The sequence below is a fragment of the Rousettus aegyptiacus genome, unplaced genomic scaffold (assembly GCF_014176215.1).
Source record: "Rousettus aegyptiacus isolate mRouAeg1 unplaced genomic scaffold, mRouAeg1.p scaffold_m13_p_2, whole genome shotgun sequence".
Lineage (NCBI taxonomy): Eukaryota > Metazoa > Chordata > Mammalia > Chiroptera > Pteropodidae > Rousettus > Rousettus aegyptiacus.
This window is the reverse complement of record NW_023416295.1, coordinates 114,580,106-114,592,797: the sequence shown is the minus strand read 5'-3', so window position 1 is coordinate 114,592,797 and position 12,692 is coordinate 114,580,106. Positions and strand designations below refer to the sequence as shown.

The 12,692-nt window shown below is 31.0% G+C and overlaps 1 protein-coding gene across 6 annotated transcripts in view; it reads left to right on the top strand.

Moving 5' to 3' along the window:
• TRHDE (thyrotropin releasing hormone degrading enzyme) overlaps nt 1-12,692 on the top strand; it is a 328,473-nt gene that overhangs the window by 185,767 nt on the left and 130,014 nt on the right. For all 6 annotated transcript variants that reach the window (XM_036238037.1, XM_036238036.1, XM_036238038.1 and 3 more), the window contains one exon: nt 11,623-11,760. In XM_036238037.1, coding sequence (XP_036093930.1) covers nt 11,623-11,760 — 138 coding nt within the window. The remainder of the gene's footprint in view (nt 1-11,622; nt 11,761-12,692) is intronic.

The following is a 12,692-nucleotide window of genomic DNA, read 5'->3' as shown; positions in this document are numbered from 1 at the left end:
AGTAGCTCTCACTAAGGTTGATACAGTAACAAATTGTATTTATGTTTTCTCTTATTTTGGTACTAATTTCAGGCTTTTTATAAAATATCTTTTAATGTGCTGGTAGCCCAGTTAAGGGAATCTGTGAGAAAGAAGAATGAATAAGGCTGGATAACCATTTGTTAATTGTTGAAGTACATGAGTTGATTTTGAAGTTTGACAATGCAAATACATTTTTGAGGATAAAATTAGAACTGAAGAATAGATAGTATATTCACTCCTACTTTTGTTTACACTTGTAGTTCTTTTCTAAGGATTAAGACTTTGGCTTCACAGCTATTTGGGAAATGGTAACTTGGAGAACTTAAATGTTATCAAGGTGTGTGAAGTCTCAGAAAATGTAAATCTGTTTAATTTACTGTTTTAAATGGGAGACCAGTGTTTATTAAGTAAGATAGCTTTAGAAAGGGGGGAAAAAACCCCATAATTTATTACTCTTTGTATTTATTCACATGTATTTCTACATATTCAAGTATGTCTGAGAGGTTTTTTAGTAACGTTACCTCACATTTTATTTCTACATGAATTTTTAAAATTTAAAACAAAACTACAAATTGAAATTTTACCTATGTTCTTAAAGTATAATTTTATTTTTAAAGAGCAAAGTAATTTTCTTCAGAAAGATATAAAGTGTTTTGGGTTTTGTATATTTTAAACTTAAAAAATAAATAAGTATTCCCTTCGGAATAAAGAACTTTGTCAGAAAACTGTGTTCAAGTTTGCAAGGTGGCAAAGTCTTTTTATATTTCTTTAGGAATCTCAAAAACGACCAATAAACTGACAGGATTTAACACTTTCTAAGAAGAACACTTCTACGGAACCTGAACTCTAATAATAATGCAAGGCTGTGTTCTTTTTTATATCTAGAAAGATTATAGAGAGAACTAACCCATTCATTTCTTTTTCAAGTAAGAGCATTTTGTAAGCAAATTATTCCAACTTGCTGAAAATTGTCAGACATCACTTGATAAACCAAAAAATTGATAACGCCAAAAATTTATACCAAAATGATAAAATGTTCTGTTAGGCATCATCGTTCTCAAATATCTGTTATTTGCAATAGCAGATAATACCACTGTTTAATCTGGTATGATGAAAATGTTTTTCTTCCTACAATATATGAATTGTTTAACATCTGATATTATTTAGCTTTTTCCCAAATATATTAAAAATAATTTGCTTTGCAAAACCTTTAATATGAACACAACCAAAATTAAAGCTTGGGACTAAGTGGGCGATCAGAGAATAATTTATTAAATTTTAAATTATTAATCATCCTTAACCAGACAGCTATATGTTTGAAAAGACATTAGAACGCAGTTCACTTCTAAGCAAGAAGTGACTGTCTCAGTCTATAACACTTTATGGGACTTTTTTTTTCTCTTTATCAAGGTTACTTTAACACTGTTCAGACGTTACTAGACAGGGCCGTCAGAAATGAAAGTAGTAAGTTCAAGTGATACAAACCAAAAAAATGCAAAACAACTTTGGAGAGAGAGAGGGAGCGAGAAAAGAGAAAGAATATGAAGTTGAGGAGGATTTTGACTCAATTACTCCAGTAATACTTGCTGTAATAAAGACTTTATGCAGCATTTATTGTGTGCCTTTAAACACTTTACATATATTTATTCCCTTGGAAATAAAGTAAGACATTTTTCCAGATGTTTGAGAGTACACATCTTTATCACCATTTTACTTAAAAGTTTGAAGAGTACAATAATGGCTGGCTGGACCACTATGCAGTCCACCACTCAGGCAACTCTCCTCTACCATGAATACAAAAAGATAATTCAGGGTAGAACATGTTTTGAAACTAAATTGAATAATCTCCGTAGATCTATCATTAACAAATTTAAGTAAATCCCTTTTAAATTATTTATATCGTTAACTTTTTATCTCCCCTCGGGATTGATGAAATGAAATTCTTTCTAATAATTGGAGTGTCCTATTTGTGTCATATTTGTCTTTAAAAATTCAGATATAGGGGAATGATTTTTTTTTTCTAAGAACCTATTTTAAATACATGGGTCTAATTAATTCCTTTAATTATTTTATTTTTATTTCTCCAGATATATAATCTAATGATGCCTTTCTTGAACGATGTTAATAGTTTGCTAGTTCAATAATTTTATGTAAATGAATTTTATGGATTGCTGCCACTATTTTTGCCATTTCATTCACTCATACATTTCATCAATTCCGTTTCTTAATTCATTCAAAGAATTATCAAGCACCTAAAACGAGGCATTCGCTTTGCTAATTTCTATGGAATAAACCTCATGATATTATTAGCACAGAACTGCCATATTTCAGTCTCTTATATGCACTGTATTTTATCTTGAGTATGATGATTAGTTTGATTTTAGTTAGTAGGTATGGATAAATTTAGATTTGTTTGTTTGTTTGTTTTTTGTTGACTAACCATGGCTCTGTCAGAAGTTGCTTTGTTTATGGAGTAGCTCAAAAACACAGATCCATAACCTTAATCACACTGTTTGTATTTATAGATATATCTGGAAAATAAAATTCAATGCAGTAAGCCTTACATGATTAGCCAAATGATGGAACAATAAGAACATTTAGCTACATATTATTTTTACATAGTATAGCTCAAACATGTTCTCTAATATTTACTCAGATTTACCTAGTTGCAATAGCCATTTTTTTACATTTAGATTTTGAGTGATCTGGCAATAAGTGCAAAGTTTTATCAAGCTAAGCTATTTGATGAACTGACCATTTACATCATAAATATTTAAATTAAAGTACAAAAAAATGTGTATCTGATAAATTTCATTCATCAAGTTAATGATATTTTTCTTACAGAATTAGGTCATTAGAATTTTATTATCTATTTCACAAATTAAAATAACATAAATTAAATTAGCCACTTGGTAACCATGTTAATAACTTCTGGGAGTTGATTACCTTATCCATGGAATTATTCCAGACCCAAATGATTAGTCAATATACATTTTAAGATGATTAGTCAATATACATTTAAAAATATTCTGAATTACATTTTATCAATCAAATATTATAGTGCCTTGATTCGTTTATTATTAATGTGCCTGCAAAATAGAGATTCCTTGTGATGGATGTGAGAAACGAATGTGTGAGTATCAAAAAAAAGATTGGCAAATTTGATCTTATCTAAATGTCTTATTTGCTTGTCAACAAATTAAGCATAGAGATAGAGGAAAAGATTCTTACTGCTAAAATAGAGATAAGATTATTGAAAAGATGAAGAGACTATTATCTCTCGGAAGCTTAAAATCTACGAAAAGGATCCTGAGGTGACATGTAGAGGAGTGGAAATGAGTTTATGTTATCTAGCAAAGGATGGAAAGTAAGTCTCCCTCGCTAAACAATATGCTTCCTCAAATTAGGGATTATTTATTTTGCTATTATTTCTCAGCAGTTAACCTAAGAAAAGCATAACATTAATTAAGGGTTCAGTAATAAAAGTCTGGCCAAAAGTTAACAAAAAATTATGAAATGAAGGTCAACAGATCATTTATGAAAGATTATAACAGTTTTTATATCTATATTTGGAACTCACTTATTGAATTAAAAAGGATATTGACATTAAAAAAATATGAAGCTACATTAGATAAACGTTTGAATGAAAACAGAGGGAAAGAAGTCAAGAAATCCTCTACAATAAAGGGAAGCTAAATAATATGAATATTTTAAGGGGGTTATATGAAAGCACACGACATATGTTAGTTGTTCACATTTATTTTTGGGGGCTGCTAGAATCAGAATGAACTATGTAATTAGACAACCTGCTCATATTTATTTCCGTGGTTAACACAGAATCTTCATAATTGTTTCTTAAGGCCCAGGATTAGCATAATTAACAAAAATGTGAGTGGCTAATTGATAACTTCAGCCATAGGACTATTGCTATACCTTTAAGCATCTTGAGTAAGTTTGCAGAAGGTTCAGAATTTGGTTGTATATAATGCAGTACATTTTGTGTTCCATCTTAGTATTTTTCCCTCAGCTGTGTCACATCTTGGATAAAATGAGACATGACACATTTAGCTTGGATGTTACAAACAAAACATAAGGCAGCTGAAGGATGGAGTCATTGAAGAGACTCACGATTTAACCCACTCTCTCTGTGTTAGTCATGTTTAGAGTATGGCAGTTCATAAAAATCTGTGCAGGGAGTTATTTGGGGTTATGAGAGGCTTATAAAATTATCCAAGACACTCTTATAGAAATATAATTGCTCTTTTAGTTTATGCATTGATTAAGTCATCTTAAAATATTTGTAGCTTGGCAGTGGATGAAATGTGGTTGACAGTGAAAAGAGATAACTTATAGAACACATTTCAGTTACTTACTCTAAAGCTTGTGTGAAATAACAGAATAATGTTATATTAATAGAGATCTGCCTGGATTATTGTGTTCATGTATCATCCTCTATAAAAGGTTATGTGAACAAATACAGAAATAAAATTTTCAGTATAATGCTTATTTCATTGTAGGCATTAATGGTGATTATTTTTAAAATTATTCTTCAATGCCTGCTGTATATATGTATATTTACACAAGTCTGACTTTAATATAAATGGATTGCTTTTACAAGCTGCACATGAAAATGATTTTTAACATCTTGCATGTTTTTTATTAAACATGAGATTTTGAAATGCTAACTTTTAAAGTACATTATTTTATGGAGGCAACATTTATTTTCACTAGCTCTTTAATTTTTTTTATCTCTCAGTTTGATTTAGCTGTCTATAAAATGTTAACTAACCAGCTAAATAAGGACATGATATTTCACAAGTACATCAGCTAACTTTCAATTGAGTAAAGCTTAAAATATCTTTGGACATTTTAAAAATTTATACAGGTATGATGACAATATAAAATCAAAGAGTACAATTCTTTTTGACATTTTAGGAAACTTGGAATCCAAATAACTTCTACTTTTTACAAGTATGGCATATGTTATGTGTTTTAAAAAGATGATAGTTACAAAGTTACAGAGCTACAATATCACCTAAATAAAACCTAATGAATATTTTCCTCTGATATGTTTGCTTTTCTTGTTTGAATTCTTGATCATATTCCTCTGCTTAACCTTTGTCATGATTTGAATAAGTCATAAAGAACAAGAGTAAAAAAGTCAAACTGTGCATTGCTAGATATCCATGTGTCCCTTGTTCCAGCAAAGGCTTCAGATTAGCAATGGTAATAGAGATTTCCAGAGAGGTAAACATTAATTACATATCTTATTTTTTACCTTTATAATAGGTCAGTTGACATTGAATCAACATGATCATAGTTACTGAAAGCATTTTTACCTATAACTTTCCCTCTACACTCTACTCTCATAGTACTTTATGCTACTAATACTTCACTCATTAAACAATGTTAACAGGTTGTACATTTATGTCTTCTTTATCATTGTGAGAGTTACTTGGAGGCAGGAATTGTGTCCCAATTGTGTTTATTTCACCAGCTTCTAACACAGGACATATATATGAAGTAGTCAATAAACATGTATAGAATTAAATTACATTGGTCAAATAATTTTTATCAGACATTCTTATTGATTTGATGCCAAGGATGAGAAATGTGCTTTTATCTATATTCAAGAGGATATTGTGGTATTAAAAACTAGAATTAGACATTGCACTTTACATAAATGAGTGAAAATACCAAAAAAAAATTTGTATATGTTTGGATATCTATGTGTATACATACATATGTATCTATATCTGTGTCTATATATACATATTTATATTTAACTCATACATTTTAGATTTCCGAAGTAAATGCCTCATTTGATCATCATTGGCCATCCCAAAATTGAACTAAATTTTAAAGAAATCATTGGTACGATATTTTGTTATCGCAAATATAAAGCCCATATTGCATGCTATTTGCACATAATTATGCAATGTTGTCCTACTTATGTCCTACTTTTAAGTTGCTTCTTATTCTGGTTCACTTTCCACTCTATTTATAGACCTCTTTGTAAATGTAGGTCTGATGAAGTCACTTCTCAATTCTAGCTTCCTAACTTAGCAGAGAAGAGGATACTTGGTGATTTTGTTCTTGTCTATCTCCCTGTGCCAATCTTTAATCATTTACCTCAATTATGTTCCTTGCCTTCCGCCACACAAAACTGTGGCACCTCAACAGATCCCTGCTGTTTCAAATGTCCATGAGTTTTTCCCAATATTCCTTTCTGTCTAAAATGTCCTTTACTGCTGTATCCTCCCAGAAAACTCAAATCATTTTAAAGATTCAAGTCAAGCTATCAGTTCAGAAGCTTTTCCTGCTTTCTCCTGAGCAGAACAAATCATAGCCTTCTCTATGCAGTCTCACTATATCCTGAACCTACTTTCATTTTTTCTACATATACCGGGTGGTGTTTTAATACTTGTTTTTATCTTTGTCTCTTCTTTTACTACTATAAAATCTTTGAAGGCCAGATCCATGTCTTTGTATCTCTTTCTCCCCAGGACCAGGCATATCATTTTGTATATAGCAGAAGCTCAATAAATATTTGTAGAACACATTCTTTTATTTAATCTTCACAACCACATTTATTTACAAATGAAGATGCTGAGGTCTAAAAAGATTGAGTAACTTGTTCAAGGTCATATAGCTAGTGAATGACAGATATTTTTCTTCTAGCCCAGGACTCTTTCATTGACTTTGCAGCAGTGTACCTTTCTTTTCTCCTAGAAATGCTAAACGAGCCATTTGTGTTCAGATCCATCCTTCCAGAAAATTGAGTCCTGATGGCTGCTCTGATTCAACCCACATTTGCCCCAAGAATTTTTTTCTGCTCTGTTTATGCCTATGAACACCTCACCGTTATTTGAATTGGTTCCCGCGTGGCTCTCATCTTCCCTGTCTGGTTTGATGTCTCTGACTTTCTTTCATCTCAATTCAAATTATTCCCTGATTTTTTTTTTTTTCTTTTCTAGTGACAGAGTCAAAGTGTCTTCCTGGTATTGCTTTTCACTGAAATTAGTCAGCCTTATAGGAACTTGCTGACAGCCCTACCTGTCAAGAGTACTTCCTATTTTCCCACTCATTATTATGACTACAGCTAGACCAGGTGTATCCATGTTTAACCCCTCAGACCTTGACAAGTTCAGGCAGAAGCCATTTTGAAAAATCAAGAGATGTAATTCCTCAGATATATCTAATGCTATGATAAGAATTCTTAATAACGCTCTTTACATATATTACTAAATACCAATATAAGAAATGCTAATATTATAAAAAATAATAAAAAAGAGTGGATTCTTTCTGACACTTCATTTAAATTTTTACACAAACTATAATTTATTGCCAAAAGTTTTTTAGCATTTGACTCCTTATCTTAGATCTAGGCTTTTACTTTCAGTTGCTTGTTGCTTTTTGAATGTTCACCGTCACATTCCTTTTTAGCTTGCCCTCCAAACTAAGCTTTTTCTCACTTCTCCATTTCTGTCACTAGCCACTCCCGTTTTTAAAAAAAAAAAAAATCCATCAAGTCTAAAAGCCACATAGTTATCTCGTAGTACTTCCACTCCATCATCCACTCAGGGGACCCAGGCATCAAGGTATCAATGTTAGTTGATTTTTCATTTAAAATATATGGATCCAACAGTCTTTCAGCAACAGTGTATTCTAGTACATCATTACCACGTACCTACTCAGTACAAGAGCCACTTTCTGTCTTCTGTCTCTGCATACATCAAGCTACTCTGTATGCCACCGATAAGTTAATTTTCCCAAGACATGACTTCTATTATGTCATTATGTCAGCTACTGTCTATTTACTAAGAACAAACTCTTCAGCCTGATAACAGATGATTCACAAAGAGTAGCTTTTCTTCATGTTTCCCCTGCTTGGATTTACTCTTTTTTTAAAGTTACTTCCCGCAGTTCAGCTGAGTAACCCTTCATCTTTCAACAACCTGCTTTAATGTCACTTTCTCTGTGAAGCCTTTTCTGAACTAATTTATCATTTAACTCTGTGTTTTATAACGTCCATCATATTATAATACAGTTAGCTTTTTATTTGTCATTTTCTTTTAATTCCTTTTTTACTTTTGAGTTCTTTAGCTTAGGGACTAGATTTTAGTCATATGTTTATTCCCCAAACACAGCACAATACCTGGCATAGAGTAGGATATTAATTCATATTTGTTAAATGAATAAATAAAGGAATAAAATAATAGTTACTTTCTTATTTTCTCTGTGTTATTTTCAACTCTGTGCATTTATTCATACTTTGTTTACTTTTCTGAATAGGCTTTGCATTATTCTCCCAAAATTCAAATTCAGTATATTTTTGAAAATAGTTCAGTATAATATGATATAGTCGATATTATGGAACTGTTTAAATGTAGGCACGTATGCAACAACTCCAAGAGGTGTATATATTAGAGTGGTAACATTAAACTATTAACATTAAACTTCTTGTAAATAGATTTTAAATTTCTCCATTTTACCTTACTTTACTACTTTTTGAAAGTGGTAGAACAGGTTATCATGGTGTTCTGAAAATATAAGTAGAATAAAAACTAACAGTTGAAAGTGCCATAAGTATATTATTCCCTACACACACACACACACACACACACACACACACACACACACACCATTTTTAAAAGTTCCTCCAAGAGTCAGTTAAGTCTCCCTCTTACATTATACTTTACATAAATAATTCTATTATTTATTGTACAAAATAATATTTCTATTATTTTTTCTCAAAATTCTATAGCATTTCTAGCATGTAGTAGAAACTAATTTTTGTTTACTGTGTCTAATTATTTTATCTTTTATCTCACATTACAGCCAAGATTTATTTAACTTTATTTTTAAACTTTCATAGTCTCAGGTCAACAGAAGGTAATTAATCAATACTTAGTAATTTTTACTGTTGTTGTTGTTATTGTTGATGAGAAGAAGGAGGATGAGGCCCTCAGCCAGGGACTGACAAACTAAGATCATTTCTTATTTTAGATTGACCCAGGTCCTTATAAAAAATTAGTACCTTCTTTCCTAGAAACTCTATAGTTTGTTAAATTGGATTTGCCTCTGGCTAGAATTTTCTTTTTTCCTCCTCAATTCAAAGTATTCTTTCTTCTAGCTTTGTGAGTGCTCTTCTGACAGACTTTTCTTTTTTCCCTTTCTTTTTTTCTCTTAATCTCTTTTAATACCTTTTTTCTGAATTATACGATATTATTCTCTCCAACAAAATAGGAGTTGAACTTTTTGCTAATGACTTAACACTTCTAAATTTAAACGTTGCTTGAAATTCTACTGACTAGACAAAGGTTTGTTTTTCTCCAGAAGCATAAAGTAATATGTCATGCATAACTTATATTTATTTAAACAAGAAACTCTCATTTTTTGAAATTTACCTTAGATTTTATTTTCATAATTACATAGAAATTTACTTTATACCATTTTAAAAAAATCACATCTAGCAAACCAATGTATGTTTACTAAATTTTAATATTGATCAATATATATTTTTGTTGTTAAATGTTAATAATTGGAATTTGAATAAAGCATTATTTTAAGTTTATTCTACACTCTGATTTTTTTTTTATCAGATTTTTGAGTGACACAATGAAGTAGGCAATCACTATTTGAAGAATTGAACAATTGAATATTATTTTATCTTAAAAATGAAAATCACCTCTTCAATTGGTATTTCTTATAAATATAAAAGTGTCCCCTGGTCAAGTTGAAGACTAATTATACAATTCGTTATTCCTCCCATGAATTCCAATATCAAATAATTTTAATGTTCATTTTAAAATTAAATTATTAACAAGATCGCATAACTACTTAAAAGTAACATTAACATTTTGGGGGGGGGGAAATATATAATTTTCTCTTATTCTCTAAATCCAGACCATTTGTCTGAGGTATTTTCTTTTTAGTAACTTAAAATGAGTATTGTAAATACCATATTTTTAAAATTTTAAATCTCAAGGTCCAACTTCATTCTACTTAATTCGTCTTGAATTAGGAACTTAATTTGAAAAGAAATACAGTATTAATTTATGTCATATTTGCCAATCAATTCACTGTAAATTTGAACTTCTCATTGCGGCCTCTTACTGTCTGAAACAGCCTCTGGGTCTCTGACTTTTGTTTCAGTCATTGCTGTATTGTCCTCTTTGATGGAGCATAGACCATGATGTGAAACCCTTCAGCCAAAAAAGGAGTGAAGAAATTAGGTATATAGTCCACAGACTATAACAATAAGCTAATTAATTAAATTGTTGATTAAATGTACTAAATCACTGAACAAATGATGATGAACAAAAATATTTCTTTAAAGTCAGATTTAAAGTAACAAACACATACGTGCCCAGTTAACTACTGTTTTCTTAGCATATTGATTCTCTATTTCCATTTTTTAAAATCTGTGATTGGTGTACTCTCAGCTTGAAATCACAACTCACTCATAAACAACACACTATTATCTTCTGGCTCAATACTAGAAGGCTCAAAGAATGAGTTCAGAATTAGCCAGAGCAATTTAAGTGTAGCATTCTTTAATCTCTGTAATGATATTCCGCAGGTCCCAGCTATTTAGGGGCTATTTAGCTCTTGTTATCTCTTGCAACTTCTTTTTTCTTTCTCTCGTCTCTCAATGAAAGCAAGACACCAGAAGCACTATTAGATGACCAGATTTTTGTTAACAAAACCTAAGCTGTTTTTTTTTTTAAAGAAGCCTTCCTAAAACAAACAAAAACAAACAAGCAAGAGAAGTACTTTTTCTTTACACTTTATTTCTATAATAAATCAACTTATATTAGAGCAAATAAAAATGTCTCAACAACGCACAGAAGTCTCATGATTTTGTCTGTTTTCACAACTTTATGGTAACAGATTAATACCAACTATTTCCATTTTATGTCCATTGTTCTGAATTCCCATATATACTATCCGTCCACAGATATTATAATTTAATGTCAATATGCCTTTTATTATTTGTTTTGGTCTCTTAAAATTCTTTCAGAAAATAAATGTGAGTATGTGTGTGTGTAAGAAAGAGAATGAGAGAGAGAGGGAGAGAAAGAGAAGAGAAGAAAGAGAGGAGAAAAGAAGAGGAGAAGAGAAGAGAGGAGAAGGGAGGGACAGGGATAGAGAGACTGAACTGTTCAAATGGTACTAGCAATAAATAGTATAAATAGCAAAATAGCACTGGACCCCTGAAATTTAGTTATTCTTACATTGACCTCAACTAAAAAGGTTATTTGGAACTAGAGTTATAGTCCTGGCCCTGCCAAATGCCCAAATAAGCTTGGTTAGTTTCAGTATGTGTCACTGTCCAAATTTGCTTTAACCACTGTTAAAGCACAGAGTCCACTGTTTTTATCTATTTGTACCTCATTGATTTTTTTCATGTGCTCAGATCATTTTAGAGTAACTTAAGGGGCATTTTATTTACTGGGTTACCTTTAGAGTTAAGTTTCGCCCATGTAGGCTGAGGAGCATCATCAGTTAAGTAACACACATTCTGTTCATGTTGTCACACACACTCTGTCATAGCCATGAGTCACCTATGATATTGCCCCATTTACTGTGTTGCAGGAAAAACAGAGGTTTCTGACAGACGTTCTGCATGAAGTGATGCTGCTTGACGGCTTGGCCAGTTCCCATCCAGTATCACAGGAAGTGCTACAGGCAACTGATATCGACAGGGTGTTTGACTGGATTGCATATAAAAAGGTGGGACTAGATAAAATCCAAGTGCTAACCGAACATTTCACTATCTTGGTGTAGACAAACTATTTCATTCTTCTCTTCTTCCTGGCAGATAGAAATGGACTGTGAGCTAGAAAACATAGAGTCACAAGGTTCATGCCATTTTATGTGAGGACTTTGCTTTACAAATTAGTAATGTAGAGATGAATGTTTGCCAAATAATGCATAAATGTATTGGAAGTATTAATGAATAAATATTTGAAGACTTGATATGAAATAGCTATACAAATAGTGCTATGTAAATGTCAGTTTTAATATTACTAATCAGAGAACTGACCTATATAGTGACAAATTATTTTTCACCAATGCCTCTTAAATATTAGTTTTGATTGTTGTCAGTGGGTGTAGGCAGAGACATGACATATGTATTTTGTAAACATTGTTTACAAAAACACCTTTTTTTTACAAAAAGGGTTAAGCATGTTTCTGGATAATAAGCATACTCAATGAAAATTTAAAGACTAGACTTTGAATGGCAGAGATTTTGGACCAATGACCAAACATGAAAATAAGATATACTATGAGATTTTTCCCATTGTTACTTGGATTATGATTTTTCTTAGATCTCTATTTTTTATAATCTTAATATGAGCATGCACATCTCAGTATTTAACATTTAGTAGCTACTTAATAATTGTTACAATAGTGTTAAAGTCTATTTCATCTTTAGTGTAGATTAAATTTCATTTATGGGATTTCTATGTACTTTATTGATTAAATAATGTTTCAACTTTTTAAAAATGTTGCTAATTTTTTTTTCTGAAAAGCAAGATATTACTATATATAACTAGAAAAGAAATAATGATTCATCAAAATTCTTTAGTGCAGTAAATACATAATTTTACATTCAAGAAACAACTATCTCAATGATTGTTACTTAATATTGTATGCTGTAA